A 19,132-nucleotide genomic window follows, 5' to 3' on the forward strand; every position below is an offset into this window, starting at 1 on the left:
TTTCTCCCTTGTTCTTCATTTTATATAGATCTGAGTTTCTGACTGATATAATTATCCTTCTTGTAAGGCCTTGCAAATGTTAAAGAGAAGTTCTCTAGAGAAGGAACTGACAATAAATTCCCTCAATTTCTGTTTGTCTGAGAAAGTCTTATTTCACCTTCACTTTTGAAGGATAATGTTGCAGAGTACAGAATTCTAGCTAGGTTGGTGGGTTTTTTCCTCTCAACATTTTAAACATTTCACTCTACTCTCACGTGGCTCCTTTTTTTTTTTTTTTTTCTTTTTCTTTTTTTTCTTTTCTTAAGTTTCTTTCTTTATTTTGAGAGAGAGCTGGTGTGGGGAAGCAGAGAGAGAGAGGAAAGATAGAATCCCAAGCAGACTCCGTGCTGTCCGTGCAGAGCCCAGTGTAGGGCTCCATCTCACAAACCTGAGAGCCCCACACTGGGCTCCATCTCACAAACTGTGAGATCATGACCTGAGCTGAAACCAGGAGTCAGATGCTTAACTGACTGAGCCACCCAGGTGCCCCCCTGCGTTGTTTCCTAAGATGAGTTTGATGTAATTCTTTCTTTGTTCCTCTATAGATAATGTGGCTTTTTCCCTTTGGCTTCGTTTAGAATTTTTTTCTTTATCTTTGGTTTTCCATATTTTGGAAATCTCATGCCTTAGTTGTAAATTGTGTGTGTGTGTGTGTGTGTGTGTGTGTGTGTGTGTGTGTGTGTGTGTGTTTCCTGTTCAGTGATCTCTTACCTTCCCAAATCTGTGGTTTGATGTCTGGCATTAATTTGGGGGAAATTCCCGGTCATTAGTGTTTCAAATGATTTTTCTGTGCCTTTCTGTCTTTTGTTTTTGGAATTCCAATTATACATATTTTACACCTTTTGTAGTTGTCCCACAGTTCCTGGATATTGTATTCTGTTTCCCTGCCCAGTGCTTTTTCTCTTTACTTTTCAGTTTTAGCAGTTTTGCTGAGCTATCCTCACACTCAGAGATTCTTTCTTCATCTGTGTCCAGTCTCCTGATGAGCCCATCAAAGGCATTCTTCCTTTCCATTACAGAGGTTTTGACTTGTAGCATTTCTTTTTCATTTTCTTAGAATTTCCATTTCTGCTTACATTGCCCATCTGTTCTTACATGCTGTCTGTTTTATCCATTAGAGCCCTTAGTATCTTAATCATGGTTGTTTTAAATTCCTGGTCTCATAACTCCCACGTTCTTGCCATATGTGGTTCTGATGCTTGCTCTGTGTCTTCAAACTGTTTTTTGCCTTTTAGTATGTTTTGTTAGTTTTCTTAATAGAAACACATAATATACTGCGTAAAAGGAACTGCTGTAAGTAGACCTTTAGTAATGTGGTGGGTGAGGTGTGGAGAGAGGGGAGATATTCTATGGTGTGAATAGATCAGTCTTTTAGTGAGCCTGTCCCTCTGGATTGTGAACTTCACACTTGCTTCTCAGTCCCTCCTTACTCTCTTCCCCTCCACTCTGGTGGGACAGGATGGCTAGAGTAGGCTGGAGTTGGATGATGCCATTCCTCTATGTCAGTTAGGCTCTGATAATACCTTAACAGGTTAGGATCTGGTTAACTAGTTTCTCTTGAGGGCAGGCCTCATTAAGAACAGGATGCTCCAGAGGATTACTCCTTTTCCCTTTTCCCTGCTGGAAGCACAGAGAATTTTTCTCCCATATTCACTGTGAGAACCTAGTCAAGCTCTTGGACGTAAAATTAATAAAAGTTTTGGGGTCCTGATGACAGAGTCCTCCTGGGTTTTTTCTCTCTCAGACCTGTCCCTGCTGAGTCTCCAGCAATTTGTCAGCTGCAGTTCAGTTTCCCTACCTCAGCACTGATTCCCATGGAGGTTTTGCTCCGGGATTTTTGTTCTGGTGAGTTGTGATTCTTTGTATTTGCCTGTTGGTTTCTCTAATTTTAGAGTCAGTGGTTTCCCCTGTGAATAGTTGCTTCTGTGATGGATATAGGAAGAGTTAATTTTTTAGTTGGTTCAGCCTTTTACTTAAACAGTGTGGCAACTTCCAGCTTCTTAACATGTTGGACTAGAAACTAGAAGTCTCCCTATGTATTTTTATCTGTTTATTAATCTTAACTGAGTTGTAGGAGTTCCTTATATATATTGAATACAAGTCTTTTATAGGATGTATTTTGCAAGTATTTCCTCCCAGTCTGTGGTCTGCCTTTTTATTTTTATAACCATGTTTTTTGAAGAGCAAGCCTTGGGTACCTTTGTTTAATCACCTGATCATAGGGCACTCCTGGGTGGCTCAGTCAGTTAAGCATCTAACTTTAGCTCAGGTCATGATCTCGCAGTTTGTGAGTTAGAGCCCTGCATCGGGCTCTGTGCTGACAGCTCGGAGCCTGGATCTTGCTTTGGATTCTGAGTCTCCTTCTCTCTCTGCCCCTCCCCTGCTCTCTCTCTGTCTCGCAAAAATAAATAAACTGTTAAAAAAAAAAAAAAGTTTTTTAAAAATCACCTGATCATATAAGTGAGTCTGTTTCTGGACTATATTCCATTGTCTTGATCTGTATGTCTATATTTATGCCATTACCATATTGTCTTGATTATCGGAGCTTTATACTAAGTCTTGAATTCAAGTGGTGTAAGCCCTCCAGTTTTGTTCTTTTCCAAAAAAAATTGTTTTGGATATTTGAATTCTTTTCTCTTTTTTTTTAAAGAAAAAAACTTTTTAAAAGCTTTTTCATTTATTTACTTTGAGAGAGAGTGCATGAGCATATACCAGGGAGGGACGGAGAGGAGGGGTAGAGAATCCCAAGCAGGCTCTGCTGTCAGCACAGAGCCTGATGCAGTGCTCAATCCCATGAACCATGAGATCACGACCTGAAAACTGTGATTCTCTTACTGTTTTCTAGTCTAATTAGTTATTACAGCCTGAGACCATATTTTGTATTATTCTAATCCTTTAAAAGTGTTCTAAGACTTGTGGGTCCTGGCTGGCTCAGTCAGTAAGGCTGTGGCTTTTGATCCCAGGGTTGTAAGTTTGAACCCCATGTTGCATGAAGAGATAGATTACTTAAAAATAAAATCTTTTTTTACAAAAGTGTCTCCAGCCTCTCTGTACTTTTAAGACTTTCTCTTTATCTCTGATTTTCAGTAATTTAAATATTTTTTTAATATTTATTTACTTTTGAGAGAAAGAGGGAGAGAGAGCGTGTATGTGTGTGAGTAGGGAAAGGGCAGAGAGAGAGAGGGAGACATAGAATCCAAAGCAGGCTCCAGGCTCTGAGCTGTCTGCAAAGAGCCCAACTCAGGGCTTGAACTCATGAACCGTGAGATCATGACCTGAGCCAAAGTCCGTCGCTTAACAGACCGAGCCACCCAGGCTCCCCTGATTTTCAGTGATTTAATTGTGAGGTACCCTGATAGCATTTTCCTTATGTTTCTTCTTTGTGGGGTTCATTGGACTTTGTGTGTGTAGACTTATAATTTTTTTCAATTTTGGAAAAAATTGGCCCTTTTTTCAAATATTTTTTTGTCTCTTCTTCCCTTTTCTGAAATGCCACTTATGTGTATTGCTTGATACTGTCCCACAGGTCATAGGTGCTATGTGTATTTTTTTTCCCCATGTGCTTTATTTTGGGTAGTTTCTATTGCTATGTATTCAGGTTCACAGGTCTTTTCTTTTGCAGAATCTCATGTTGTTAATCCTGTCCAGTGAAATTTTAATTCTAGGTATCATAATTTTCATGTCTAGAAGTTCTATTTGGTTGGTTTTGATATCTTCCTTTATACTCTGTACTATGTCCATGTTTTGTCGTGGAGCATATTTCTAAGAGCTGTTTTAATGTCATCATCTGCTAACTTCATCATCTCTCATTTCTTGATCTGTTTCTAATAATTGATTTTTTTTTTATCCTGGTTGTAAGTCATTTTCCTGCCCCCCCCCCCTTTTTTTTCCTGCCTGTTTTAATGTCTGGTCATTTTTGGTTGGATGCTACATATTGCAAATCTTATGTTTTGGGGTGCTGCGTTTCATTGTGTTCCTTTAAAGAGTGTTGGATTTTGTTCTGATGTTTACTTAAGTTATCTGTAATCACTTTGGTCCTTTTGAGTCTTGCTTTTAATTTTAAGCTTCATTAGAGTAAAGATAGAATAGCCTCTAGCCCCATTACAAAGCAGCATCCTTTCTAGGGCTCTACCAGATGCCCCTTTATTAACAAGGGTTTTTTGCTTTGGCCAGTAGAACTACAAACTAGTCCAGCTCTGTCTGGACTCTAGGAATTGTTCAGCTAACTGCTTTCTGGGAATTCTTTCCCTAGCCTCACAGAGTTCCACCTCACACACATGCAGATCATTATTCTGCAGAATATTCCAGGGAACTCTTCTGCAGATGGCCATAATTCTCTATGCACCTCCTTCCTTTCTTGTATTTTGCCCTTCAGATTCTTACTGTGTGGGCTTCTGAAATCCATCTCTCCCTCATTAATTCAGCAAGATTATTGGGATCTGTTTCATGACCTTTCCCTGCATTGCTGCTTGGAAAATTTCCTTCAGGCAGTAAGCTCTGGCAATTATGGGGCTCACCTCATCTCTCTGAGATCATAGGTCTTCACTGTAGTTGTCCAATGTCTGAAAAACAATTGTTGCATATATTTTGTCAAGTTTCCTAGTTGCTTGTGATGGAAGGCATAGTAGTTAATCCTTCATAGGCTAAATTCTATTCTTTTACCTTTTAACCAGTTCACTCCATCTTCTCCCCACTCCTTCTAGATTTGTATTTACTATAGAAGAAATTGACTTCATGTTCTTTTGAAACACTAATATAATATCCTTTAATTATTTGCAGGTTAAGCCATCTCAAAATACAGGTTCATGCCAGATTTTATAATTTCTGTTAAAATGGTATAGGTGGTGTTTTGGAGAGGCTAAGTGGGTTTTTTTGTTGTTGTTGTTGTTGTTTTTTGTTTTGTTTTGGGCTTGTTTTCATTTGTTAGGTTTGTTTTTTTCCTAAATACATGATATATAATTTTTGTTATTGTCACTTAGAACTTAACTCAGAATTTTTTACGACTGTTCTCATTTTGTTCGCTTGAGAAATACTTAATTAAAAAATGTAACCATATGAAACAGTGTTTTACTTCTGCTTTTTTTTTTCCCCCCTAGGTGGTACAGCTGTATGCTGGGGAAAAAATGCAGCTTGGCTCCTCTAAAGGAAGAACTTCGCATACAAGGGGTAAAGCTTTATCATTGCTGTTCTGGTGTATCTACTTGTGATGGCAGAGTGTAGAATTTGCTTTTATACTTTAAAACTCTAAATTTGTTTTTTTGTTTGTTTATTTTTGAATTTTGTAATTCTGGGGCTAAAAGAGGCTTTTTATAAATTATTTTTATAAGGCCTCCTTTGACAATTATAACAGAGAAAAGATGGGGAAAACAGGATGAGAGCTCCCAGAAATGAAAAAAACCTGGTGCCATCTGCCACCGACGCCACATCGGATTCCTTTGTAATTACAGAAACTGAAGTCTACATAAGTTAAGGGGCTTGTCCTGGGTCACATGCCTAGTTATCAAAGATCAGCTATAACTAGAATGGTCTTCAATCGAGTGTGGTTTCCTTTATGGTACAATCCACATGAGTTCAGACCCTTGCTTCTGTTTTGAAAAGCAGGTGGCAAATTAATACTGCCCCCTGACTTCTCTCCCAGTTTATGAAGTTTTGGCACCAGTAAGCATGAGCCAGGTGAGTTTTCAGAGAAGGGGGTCAGATGTATGGTCAGTGGCAGAAACCAACGTTCTGATTTCTGGTTTCTCTCTGACATTGTACTCATCCTGTTTTCCCTATCACACCTTTTCTTTGTTAAAATTGTAACAACTGCAAAGTAATTTCATTTTTTTCCCATAAAATCCGATAGATAAAAGGGAGACTACATAGTTGTATCTAGCCAGGCTTTGGTGGCTCTCTTTCCTTAAAAAAGAAAGAAAAGATAACAACAACAACAACAAAAATATTTGAATCATTTACCAGTGGTTTTCTGAAGGAGCTGTGTTATTTTGGGTGTTTTGTATATTTGGACCTTCGAGCCAGAACTGTAAATTCTCTATAATGTTTTAGGAGAGGAAAACATCCACAACTTTGTTGAGAGATAATTTATTCATTGATTGTTAGATAACTGTGCGTAACTGGGGATAGTAGTGTTTGTTAACTGATAAAAAGAAAAACCAACACATAATTAACATGAGGCAGGAGCCAAAAACATATTGGTAGAATGACTTCAGTTTGATGAGATGACCTGTTTCTTGGTTTCAGGTTCCTAAAGTCACCTACACTGAATTCTGTCAAGGCCGGACAATGAGATGGGCTTTAGCTTGGAGTTTTTATGATGATGTTACAGTGCCCGTAAGTAGAGACTTTGTTATAGCTTTTTCAAATGCCAGCACATGGTGGGTTTCAGTAGGTCATAAATAAATCTGTACTGTCTTGTTTCCCTCAAGTTTGCCCTAGATGCTTATGTCAGAATGGGAAGTGTTACAAAATAAGGCACAGTCCTATAAGGCTGACTGGTGACCATGGAGCCTTTCTCTGTGGGTTTGGGCAGCACCGTGAGTCTTGTTTAGCAAATATAAATGAATTAGAAATGCGTCTTTTGGGAATTAAAAATTTAGATCATATAACCTGTAGAAATACCTTGCAGGTATAATTATTCTGTTGGCTATTCCTTTAGAATTGAAATTGAAGTCTGTTTATTTTTCTTTATTATTGATACGCTTTCTTTCATAGGGTAGCTGTCTCTTGGGGTTATGGGTGAATACAGAAATTGCCATTTTGTGTTGCAGGCTTTTGATGTGTAACACTTAGGGATTATTCCAGTAAAGGGTTCTGTCTTAGCTTTAAGAGTACCACTAGAATATTGATCAGTTTTGAAGCTGGGTATAGGTTATTATCCTAGGCTCTCTACTTTGCATATGCCTAAGCTTGAACATTTTCTGGAATAGAACGTTTTAACAAATGATTTGTTCCACAAATTTCTCTGTCCTTTGTGCTATTATATGTAAAGCAAAAATACTTCTAAAGTGGTTAGACTGAGTAATTTTTCTGGGCTGCACTGAGAGGTGGTAATAGGAAAGCATCTGTTCTCACATTTCCTTCACAAGGAAGGAGTCTCCTGTCTTGTTACCTGGAGTCTTGTTACCTGGAGTCTCCTGTCTTAAGTTTATGCACACATTGCTGGGCACTGTGCCCCTTCTTCCCATAGTAATTATGGAGGCCTAGTACCTGGTCTTTCAGGTCTGCGATCCCCTATCCATACAATAGGCTTATTATGGGTGCTCCTTTCCCAAAGTCTTGATTGCTCTTGGTCTTTCAAGTCTTAAATGTTGCTGTGTCTGTGAGCCTCTTCCCCTTCTCTCCTAGGACAGAGGAGTACAGGGGACAATTTGCAGATGTTTCTGTATACATGGGCTCAGATTTAAAACTGAGTCTGTCCTCCATGTACTCTGCTACTAGGTGTGCTGCTGGGTTGAAATAAGTGTCCCAGTCAAGTTTAAATGGCCTATCCTGTGGAAGCCTATGCCTCCCTCTGTACAATGCAATATAGAGAGACTAGAGGTTAGTGTTTGAAATGTTCACTGTTTTGTTTTTGTTTAAGTTTATTTATTTTGAGAGAGAGAGAGAGAGTGTGTGTGTGTGTGTGTGTGTGTGTGTGCGCGCGTGCACGCGCACACAAGCTGGGGAGGGGCAGAGAGAGAGGGAGAAAGAATCCCAAGCAGGCTCTGAGCTGCTTAGAGAAATCAAGAGTCAGACGCTTAACTGAGCCACCTAGGTGCCCCTGAAATGTTCACTGTTTATTATTATTTATTTTCTAATGTTTATGTTTGAGAGAGAGAGAGAGCACATGTGCGCATGAATGGAGGAGGGGCAGAGAGAGAGGGAGACAGAGAATTGGAAGCAGGCCCCAGGCTCTGAGCTGTCAGCACAGAGCTTGACGTGGGGCTCAAACTCACAAACTGTAAGATCATGACCTGAGCTGAAATCAGATGCTTAACCAACTGAGCCACCCAGGCGCCCCAAGATGTTCACTATTTAAAAAGATGTCTCTGGGTTTTTGTTTTTGTTTTTTTTTTTTTACCTCCCTGACAGATTATTCTTTCTGTCATTTTCTAGAATATTGGGGCTTTCCCACCAAATGGTTAAAATCATTAGTAATGCCCTAGATTGTCCCTGCACAGACACTGGGTTATCCCTGTGCAGATATTAACAGTTGCAGGAAGATGGAACTGTATCTGTTTCCAGATGATTTCTCTTTAACCTGCTTCCCACATTTGTTGGCACTACAGGTGGAAGAGCTTATAATGGGCTCTGGGCACATTCCATGCCATCTCAGAACCCAGAGTCCCCTTTGCCCTCTTGGATTAGTAGCTGTCTCAGATGAAAATATCAAAGGCACTATGTTTCTGTGTTAGCAAAATCAGCTTATTTTGAAAAGGATCCTTCTCCCTCCCTGTCTTTTAGGCCATCCTTGAGCTCTGTTCATAGCTTCAACCATCAAAGAATGCCTTTTGCAAAGGGCCTCAGGTTCTCCCATACCAGAATACTCCTCCCACCCCACCGCTCTCCTCAACCCAAAGCTGTTAATAACATGTTCCCAAGTGTTCCATTAGGTGCACTTAAACCACTACAGGGAAAATGGCAATTTCTGATTTGCAGTAACCCAGCAACAGTTTCTTAGCACTGGTGCCCTTGATCAGCAACTGCTTTCCCAGGGGTGGTCCCAGGGCACTGGCAAGGTTTTCAGTGAGCTGTCCTCTTGGTTCTCCTTTCATCTATCTGGACCTCTTCCCACCTCTTGCATTTTGAAATGCTCACCTGGCTTTCTCCCTCTTGCTCCTGTTAGGGGTGGGTAGGTAGGAGGATGCTGCTTTCGACGAGGAGAGGAAGCCAAGGACTAGAGCTAGTTAAGTAGAAATATTGACCTACTTCCCCACCCCACCCCCACTCCTGCCTTTTTAGGGTAAATGTGCAAGTTACTATGGCAACTTCTATTTTCACTTATCTCGGGCCCACTAACTCGTTGCTGTTGGTGCTGAATGCTAAAAAAATTCTGATTCAAGTGCCTACACTAAGTCCATTGCTCTTAGCTGGATTTATTTTAGCAACAAAAGGATGAGTCCTAGTGTTGATAGAATTTTTGTACAATCATTCCTGACTGATGGTGTATATAAGGAAGCATATTGTGAGGACTGTTCTTTACGGATTTAACAAGCCACTTAGAATGCCTCTTTGTCCCAGCTTCTCCTCTAATTGCTCAAGATGTTATTTTAGCTTTGCTTTGCTTTCAGAAGTTTAACACTTGTCAAAACAAGAAGGACAAATAGTGTGGCCCCAGCAAGTTGTGCACTCTTAGTTATGACCATTGCCCTGGAATTCTGGTTAAAAAAAAAATTATCCCCCTGCATTCAAGACATTTCTTTCCTGTCTAAGGAAGTAAAGCTAGAAGGCTTTTGGAAAGCAGATGGAGGGAAGGGGTCAAATTAATCAGGTAACCTTGTTAGTGTCACAGCTGGGGTCTCCTGACAGTGCTCTCTTTACTACTGCATAGGTTTGCAGACTGGTTCTAGATAGGTTAGGGATTCTGTGTAGGTTGCCACAGGGAGATGACAGCTGGGGCAGATGTCAGGTTGGAACTTCAGGCTTTGCTGTCATTTTAACCAGAGATGATCTGATTACATCAATATTACTTATTGACTTTATTTCTTGAAGGGATTCTGCTATTAAATGGCTTGAAAACCAGCACTGTACCAGGCTATACAGCAAGCTGTAAAACAGATTCGATTAAGGAACTGAGCTTTTCAGCAAAAACAGAGCTAAGGACCCTTTGCTTAGTTACTTATCTTATTAAGTATGATCTTCATTGTGATAACACCAAAGAAAGAAGACACCATTTTCTATCCTTATGGTGATTAGTTTTATGGGAGGGAAACGCACACACAGCATTGCTACAGAATTATGTCTGAGTAAGTGCTGAAATGAATGGTCAGGAGTTAGGGAGTTCCTAAAATGAAAGCAGTTCCGGCTAGCTAGTCAGAGCTGACTTCATGGAGGAGTTGTTATGTGAATCATCACACATGTTATGTCATTTTATTTAAACTTAACAAGTGAAGTATTGTCCCCACTTGCTAGATGAGGAAATTGGGGGCCCTAAAAAGTCAGCCTAATCCTCAACCATGCTAACATAATTATTCATTTGTTTTGACCCACAATTCACCACAACAGTCTCGGGATTAACATCGTCAACAAAATGACTTGTGAAAATAACTATTTTGTCGTTTTTTCATTTCTTTTGTCCTTGGAGACTGTCTCATGATAGATTTTAAAGTCATTTGGAATGTTTCCTCTTTGCGGGTTTATGCCACCAAGCCCATTCATTTCATTTCTTAGGGATTCCTTTTTGTGTGTTATTTAATTTTGTAATTGTGAAAAATACATGATTTCAAAATCAAATCTCATACACACACACACACACACACACACACACACACACACACACAGTAATCTAGCTTGTCTTGTGTCTTTGAAACCTCACTGCTGCATGGGTCGCTATTTACACAGTTTTATAATTTATCCTTCCATTGTTTGTTTTTTTAGAGTAAGGAAATACAGATGTAGGGTTAAAACCACCCCTTCTTGGGATACCTGGTTGGCTCAGTTGGTAGAGCATGCGACTCTTGATCTTGGGTTCGTGAGTTTGAGCCCCACAGTGGGTGTAGAAATTACTTAAAAATAAAATCATTTTTTAAAAAAAAGAGTCACATGTTCTACCTACTCAGCCAGCCAGGCACCCCAATTTCAGGACATTTTAAACAGTAACCTGTCAGATTAAGATAGCAATAGAAATGCCCACTGAACTGTTAATAGGAAAGCTGCACCCTTGGACAACAAAATATTCAGTCCACTTCATGGCAGCAGAGCTGATACACATTTAAATAAGGCATAGTTGGTGAGGTAATCTGGCTGTCCTTCCCAGCACACCTCCTGTCTGTATTCTAGTCAGGCGTCAGTGTTGGCCCCTTGGCTCTGTTTCTCCAGATAATGATAGTCTGTGCAGAATAATAGCTCACAGGCATTCTGCTTGTTTCTGGAGGACTTAGGGCAGCAGCCATTCAGAGCGCAGCAGAACAGCAAAGCCTCCACTGCAGTGGCCGAGAGCAAGAAGAGCCCTCCTTTCCCCTCAGGACCAGTCTGGAGCTTGTTCTGTCAAAACGAGGAGGCTGTGGCTACCTGCTCAGATCTCTAGTGAATGACTCCCTTCTTTTCTTGCAGATACTGGGGAGAACTTAATGGTTTCCTGTAGCCTGTGGCTTCTTTGACACAGTTTTTGCCTTAGCCATAGTTAACAACAGAGCTTTGGCAGCATAGCAGATGCTACATGGATTTGTGTCACGTTACACCTCATTTGAAAGTCTCTTGACTGATTGCACCACTGAGATGTAGAAATGAAAGTAAGAGTGAGGATTTAAGAAATTTATCTGCAGCCCTGTTAGGTAAAGCATATTTTAAAATTTAAGAACTGTTTTTAGGGGCACCTGGGTGGCTCAGTGGGTTGGGCACCGACTTCGGCTCAGGTCATGATCTCACGGTTTGTGAGTTTGAGCCCCGTGTCGGGTTCGGTGCTGACAGCTTGGAGGCTGGAGCCTGTTTCAGAATCTGTGTTCCCTCTCTCTCTCTCTCTCTGCCCCTCTCCCACTCATTCTCTCTCTCTCTCTCTCTCTCAAAAATAAATAAACATTAAAAAAATTTTTTTTTTAAAAACTGTTTTTGTTCCGGGGCGCCTGGGTGGCTCAGTCAGTTAAGGTTCCGACTTTGGCTCAGGTCATGATCACAGTTCGTGGGCTCGAGCCCTGTGTCGGGCTCTGTGCTGACAGCTAGGAGCCTGGAGCCTGCTTCAGATTCTGTCTCCCTCTCCTTCTGCCCATCACCCGCTCATGCTCTGTCTCTGTCTCTCAAAAATAAATAATAAACATTAAAAAAGAACTGTTTTTCTATTTATATTTTCAATCTAATGTATTCTTTTTTAAAAAAATTGTTTTTCTTTTACATTTATTTTTTTTTTTTGAGAGACAGAGACAGAGCACAAGTGGGGGAGGGGCAGAGAGAGAGAAGGAGACACAGAATCCCAAGCAGGCTCCAGGCTCCCAAGCGGACAGCACAGAGCCCGACGTGGGGCTCGAACTCACAAACCGTGAGCTCATGACCTGAGCCGAAGTCGGAGGCTCAACCCAACCCACGGAGCCACCCAGGCGCCCCTCAATCTAATGTATTCTTAAATGCTGCAACAAAATAACATTCGAGGTCCCACCCCCTGTTGATTGTTATTCATTAAATCCTTGCAATTCAAAAAATACAAAACTAGTATCCCCTATGGAGTTTACAGTTCCTCACCAAACTTCTTTCACATTGTCCTTTCAGCTGGGGAATATAGTAGTATATTTTCTAATGCAAAATCAGTTGTAAATTCACCTTCTGGTTCTTCACATTAAACTGAATAAACCATGGTAAATAAGTGATTTTGTTTTACATTTTAAAATGTTAAATTATTGATGTTACTTTGCCGCTTAAACTAGATGATGACAGTTTGAGTGTGGCACCCTTTGTTGAAAACACTTGTGATTTGAGATTATAAGCATATTTGCAGTAAGTTATCTCTGTTGGGGGAAAACAGCTTCTAGTGTTGTGGCAGGGTATAAGATTACCTGCTATTGGGGACCTATGGGGTTGAGTTTAGTTACTAATTTCTCAAGGCCTGCTCCTGTATTTTAGCCCTGCCTGCTAAGAAATTTCAGTACAGGGGCACCTGGGTGGCTTACTCAGTTGAGCGTCTGACTTTGGCTTAGGTCATGATCTCATAGTTCACGAGTTCAAACCTCACATGGGGCTCGTTGCTGTCAGCTCACAGCCCACTTTGGATCCTCTGTCCCCTCTTCCGCTTGCACACGCTCTCTCTCTCTCTCTCTCTCTCTCTCTCTCAAAAATAAAACATTTAAAAAAAAAAAAAAAAGAAATTTCAAGGGCACCTGGGTGCCTCAGTCAGTTGAGCAGCCGACTTTGGCTCAGGTAATGTTTTCACAGTTTGTGGGTTCAAGCCCCACATCGGGTTCTCTGCTGTCAGTGTGAAGCCAGTTTCCAGATCCTCTCTGCTCCCCTCCCTCTGCCCCTCCCCCACTCACACTCCTTCTCTCAAAAATAAACTTAAATTTTTTTTTTAACGTTTATTTATTTTTGAGACAGAGAGAGACAGAGCATGAACAGGGGAGGGGCAGAGAGAGAGGGAGACACAGAATCTGAAACAGGCTCCAGGCTCTGAGCTGTCAGCACAGAGCCTGACGCGGGGCTCGAACTCACGGACTGTGAGATCATGACCTGAGCCGAAGTCGGACACCTAGCTGACCGAGCCACCCAGGCGCCCCAAAAATAAACTTATAAAAAAAAAAAGGTAGGGTGGGATAAAAAGGAATTTCAGTACAAATAAGAGGGGGAAAGGAATGATTGCTGTAAGCCAAGCCTATGTTAGACTTTAATCATTTAAAACCCTAAGAATTTCTGGACTATAAATTATCTGTCTTTTGAGTGCCTAGTTTCTATAATGGAGTAAAACTAAAACAGTCTTGGGAGGACTGTGTATGTGTATGTGTGTATTAAAGTAATTCACTAAGAATATTCAGAAACACCAGATTTATCAGTTGGCCATTACATATGGAAAACTGGGACCAAAATGCAAGGTAAAGGAACCATATTTGAGAGGCAGAAGTTTTCATTTTCATCCTGGGGTAATAGGGTAATAAATTGTGTATTTTGTTATTTCTGATTCCCTCGGAACTTGGAAAGTGGATCCTTGATAGAGGTCTTGTTAGGTTCGGTGAGGACACATTTCTCTCCTTTAATTTCTAGAAATGATGGTGAGTCCATTCTTTCTTTTGGAGAAAGAGTATTGTAGGCCAGCTCCAGCATGACCAATCGAGAAACGGCAAAATCTTCACTTTGCTCATTTGAATTTGTAAGCACAAATGATTACCATCTCTGTCAGAAGAGATAGCAGGCACTGTCCTTTTAGCCATATTTCTGGGTGACCTTTAGTGTGCTGGGTAGGCTGTCAGGGATGCTCCTGTTACAGCGAACTGTCCATAGTAACAGCCTTGGATGCTGGGAAGTGGAATGGGGAATCTGGTTCTTCTCTCCCATCCCCCCCCTACACACCATTATCTTTCTTCCTCCACAGCTTAATAGTCATGTTTTAAACTCCTGAATGGAAAGTGTTAGGCTCTCGGTAGACTATAGAAAATATGTTTCTTAGGCTGGGTGATTGATTAATAGCAATACTACTGTGTTAATATCAATATGAATTTGTCTCATCTTGTCTGAGACATTAATTGAACAAGCTCAGACTTAGAGCTTGGAGTCCATGATTTGTTTTTCAAGAGCAGGTTCTTACTCATATATGTACCCTTGGTTTTTGGTCCTTTTCTTCTAAACTTGTTTTCTAGTGTTCTCTAATTCCGTTCCCCCCCCCCCCTTTTTTTAATGTCTTGGTATAAAGGGAAAATATAGATTGTTTCTTAGAAATACGATCTAGAAGTTTTCTAGCATGGAATAAACTGGCTGTTTTGTTGTGTGCATGTGGGATGTGGAGTTGCTGATTATTCCTTACAAGGCCTCACCCAGGAAGCGGACCTGACAGTGTGTATATGCATGTGCTCTGTCACCATTGCCAGGCAGAATTGCAGTTAACGGCAGCACCACTATCGGCGACTGCTTTTTGCAGGAAAGGGTCTTTCAACCTGACTAAAGTGTTTTCTCTTTATGAGCCTTTCTCCTTATAATCTGCACCTGCTCACTTTGACCCTGACCCTTAGAATTATCTTAATTTTTTAAAGTTTTGATAAATTTTGTCAACAGGTGGAAGTCTGCCTCTTAAAGTGTTCATAATATATCTAGCCTGAACTAAGAATCATTTAAAAAATTTAGTAAATGTTTAAAGAAACAAATTTTAAATATATGTCATTTAGTTTTTAAAATGGAACTTGAGTCCCTCTAGTGGGTAGAGTACAATTCACTTTCTAAGCTTGAAATAGAAAGATGAGAGTCTTGAATTGTGTGGAACTAGCTTTCAAATCCACTCTTCTCATCACCACTGGTATCTCTTCTTCCAGCAGAGAAGCAGTGCACAGCTAGCCATTGGCTTGGTCCCAACATTAGCCAAGATGCAGCAGGCCTCCTTCTCTGCCCATGTGATCCTAGTTGACCCTGGTCATTCCTCACATGTGATCTTCAAGCCTCAACAAGTATAAAGTTGGATTACAAGTAGGCAATTTTAAACCATGCAGTTCTTATTTTTTTAATTTTAATTTTTTAAGTAAGCTTCATGCCCAGCCTGGGGCTTGAACTCACAACCCTGAGACCAAGAGTCACATGCTCTACCAACTGAGCCAGCCAGACACCCCCATGCAGTTCTTGATAGAATAGAACACAGAGTCCCCAGGGTCCTTGAGTTGCTATGAAATAAATAATCGTACAGGTGTGTGCTGGGCACAACACATAGATGAGGGACATTCAGTAATTGGAGGCTGTTACATGCTGATAGCCTGACCATAGGCAGCATGGTATGGCATGCAAAAGTCTTTGCGTTTTTTAGTGCTCTACATTTGGTAGTAGAAGTCATGGAAATGTCCCTAGCTGAGTTCATTATAATACATGAAATTTCATTAGTTGGATAACTTCTTCCCCCATGCCTTCTTTTTCTTTCAGTCACCACCCAGTAAGCGAAGAAAATTAGAGAAGTCAAGGAAACCCATCACGTTCGTGGTGTTAGAGTCTGTGATGAAAGAATTATCCCTCAAAGCATCATCTTTGGGCTCTGAGACAGTGGAAGGCATAGTAGTTGTGACAACGTGGATTGAAAAAATCCTCACCGATCTGAAGGTACTTTGTTAAGCACATTGATGACTTCCTTAACAATAATCTTTTTTCTTTTTTTTTTGAAGTTTTGAGAAAAGTGATTTTCTATAAAATTCTGTTTTTCCTCCGAATAGGTTCAGCATAAACGAGTCCCCTGTGGAAAGGAAGAGGTTAGCCTTTTCCTAACAGCAATAGAAAACTCCTGGATTCATTTAAGGAGAAAGAAACGGGAGCGAGTGAGACAGTTGAGAGAAGTTCCCCGAGCTCCTGAGGACGTCATCCAAGCTTTGGAAGAGAAGAAGTCCACCCCGAGAGAGTCTGGCTGTAGCCAGGATTTGGCCCAGGGCCCCCGGAGGGCGCCCTGTGTGGGCCTGCTGCACAGGAAGGCGAATCTGCCACTCTTGAGGGCCATTCCTCAAACCAGGATCTGCTTTCCCAGGATGAAAACCCAGAACCTGTGGAGGATGAAAGGAGTGAGGAAAAGGGAGGGATGGAGGCTTCAGAAAATTGTAAAGGCTCTAGCAATGGGGCCCAGGACCGAGAGGCATCTGAGCAGTTCAGCAGCCCGGTGTCTGAAAAAGGAAGCCATCTCCAAGGAGTGGCTGGACATTACCTATTCAAGTGTTTGATAAATGTAAAGAAGGAGGTAGATGATGCTTTAGTTGAAATGCATTGGGTTGAGGGCCAGAATAGGGATTTGATGAACCAGCTTTGTACCTATATACGTAATCAAATTTTCAGGCTTGTTGCTAGTTAAATTCTTGCACAGCTGGGAAGTTTCTATAAAGTAGCTTGCCTTGGGGTGGCAAGAGGTATTCCACCATAGGCCCATTGGTCATTATGTGCAGTTTTCTTAAAAAAAAAAAAAAAAGGAAAGAAAGAAAAGAAATAATCTATTTTTAACCCCTGCCCAATCCCCCTTATTAAAGTCACTGGGCATTAGTATGGTAATTCATGAGGATAAATTGTGGTTACCAGCATCAATAAAAAGCCATCAGTAAATTCAGGAGGGATTTAAACCTGACTTAAGCTGATCACCTTAGCTTAGCCGAGGCCAAAAGGATTGTTTTTGGAGTCTGGTCTGGGTCAGAACTACAGAGCATCATGCTGTCTCTGTCATCCATAGTTGCTTCTTGAGGAGGGGTGGCTTTCTCATTCTCTGAATAGAGGCAGTACAGCGGGCAGATAGGCCCTGTGCCCACTTCTGGAGTCACCTGCAAGACTTCTCTGGGTACATAGGCTTGATGACCCCTGTATCAGTCCTGAGGAAGGAACTGGCCTAGTGTTAGGTGGTGGGGGAGAAAGCTTAGTGATGCCAAGAAGAAGGGCTGACCTGGGAGGGCTCCTGGAAATGTCACATTCCTGATTCATAGCTGTTTTGATGCTGCTTATTTCAGAAATACTTAGATAAGCAAAACTCCCAGATGTGACTGAGATACAACAGAATGAAGCCATAACCCTACCTCCAAACTGTTTGAAAGTAGTGTTTTGTAGTAGTTTTACTGATGTATGGTTTGAGTGTGTTTTGTTTTTTTGACATACAAAGTGGAGCTTTGTTTTATTTTTAATGTAACAGTATTCAGAATTGAAATCTGTCCATCCTGTTTGAATCCTGCGATTGGGGGAAATATTTTCATTGCTTTGAATGGAGAAATGATTGATGATAGAAATAAGAAATTGGGGGGGTGGAGCGCCTGGGTGGCTCAGTCGGTTGAGCATCTGACTCTTGATTTGAGCTCAGGTCATGATCCCAGGGTCATGGGATCGAGCCCTGCATTGGGCTCTGCGCTGAGTGTAGAGCCTACTTAAGATTCTCTCTCTCTCTCAAATAAAAAATAAAAAAATAAAAAGTAAAAACAAATAAATGGAGCGAGATAGTTATGAGCAGTATGTTGCTTAAGAAAGTCTCATCTATTAGCAGAGAATTTGTAGCTGATCAAATAATGTTTTTTTGTGGGTCCCCTTGTAATCCCTTCTGTGCTTACCTGTTTGCCTTAGAGAATTCTGAGGCCAGGGTAACCATGTTCTTAAAACATGTTTCTCACTGGAATGTCAGGGTTCAGCAGGAATGCCTCTGGAAAAAGAGTATTTTTGTTGTTGTTGTTCTCTTAGTGTCTCAGTTACCCTCAGCTGTACTTAAACTTTCACACCTTGATTTTGATTCTACACCAGTAGTCTCATGTTCTGTTTAGACTGAACTTGTTGTATGGTGCTCCTTCCTATCTGCAAAGCAAATGGGGGCTGAGCAGTTAAGCCATGCTTTTGAAAGGTGGCTAGGGGCTCCTGGGTGGGTCTAAAAGTTGAGCATCCGACTTCAGCTCAGGTCATGATCTCATGGTTTGTGAGTTTGAGTCCCGCACTGGGCTGTCTGCTATCAGCACAGAGCCTGCTTCAGATCCTCTGTCCTCCCCCACCCTTCTCTCTGCCCCTCTCCCGCTCGTGTGCGCACTCTCTCAAAAATAAACATTAAAAAGTTTTTTCTTGAAAAGTGGCTGTTGGTTAGGGCAAAAAACTGATGACCTTGGCATATTTTGGCAACACCTAGACCCAGCCCTCAGCAAAGATTCAAGAAATGAAAATAGGACCATATTATACTTCCCTCTGTCATTGGAGACAGAGCTGCAGAAGAGAACAGATTAACCAGTGTTCTTGACCCGGTCCAAGGATCTCTAGAGAGTCCATAAAACTCCTGGATTATTTCTAAAAGCTCTGTGAACACCCACCACCACCACCATTTCTCCAGAAATAAGGATCTCTGACTTAGAGGGGTCAGTGAGCCACTGAGGATTAGGAAGCACTGGCCCAACCTCTCATTTGACAGGATGAGGAAATCAATACCCAGGTTCACACAGAGCCAAGATTGAATTCATGCCCTTGAATTCCTCCGGTTCAGTAATCTTCTCTTGTGCCTCCTCCCCCCCACCCCCAACCTCCCCGTCCTCCTGACACATTTAAATCCTATGCAGGCCCCAAACCTTGTGTCTTATCTTGATAGAATTTTAGGATAATTGAATTAGGTTGTAATTATTCATTTGATAAATGGTCAATACGTATTGTTTGCATATTTGCTTCATTGTAAAAGAGCAGCGTGTACTCATTAAAGATTTGGAAAATCAAAGTCGAAAACAGCAACAAAATCACCCCAGTCCCAGTCTTCTCAGTTATGACCACTATTGGTGTTTAATGTTTTCCTTCTAGTCTGTCGATGGGAGGT

General features: G+C 41.2%; 1 protein-coding gene across 1 annotated transcript in view; it reads left to right on the forward strand.

Annotated features, from left to right (window-relative positions):
• The window catches only part of METTL16 (methyltransferase 16, N6-methyladenosine), a 68,957-nt gene extending 52,281 nt beyond the window's left edge, over positions 1 to 16,676 (forward strand). The window contains 5 exon segments of the mRNA XM_007076131.3: positions 5,136 to 5,205; positions 6,280 to 6,369; positions 15,769 to 15,942; positions 16,053 to 16,280; positions 16,283 to 16,676. Of these exon segments, the coding sequence (XP_007076193.2) occupies positions 5,136 to 5,205; positions 6,280 to 6,369; positions 15,769 to 15,942; positions 16,053 to 16,280; positions 16,283 to 16,675 (955 nt within the window). The 3' untranslated portion in view covers position 16,676.
• The last annotated feature ends 2,456 nt before the right edge of the window (positions 16,677 to 19,132 follow it).

Source organism: Panthera tigris, chromosome E1 (genome assembly GCF_018350195.1).
Source record: "Panthera tigris isolate Pti1 chromosome E1, P.tigris_Pti1_mat1.1, whole genome shotgun sequence".
Taxonomy (NCBI): domain Eukaryota; kingdom Metazoa; phylum Chordata; class Mammalia; order Carnivora; family Felidae; genus Panthera; species Panthera tigris.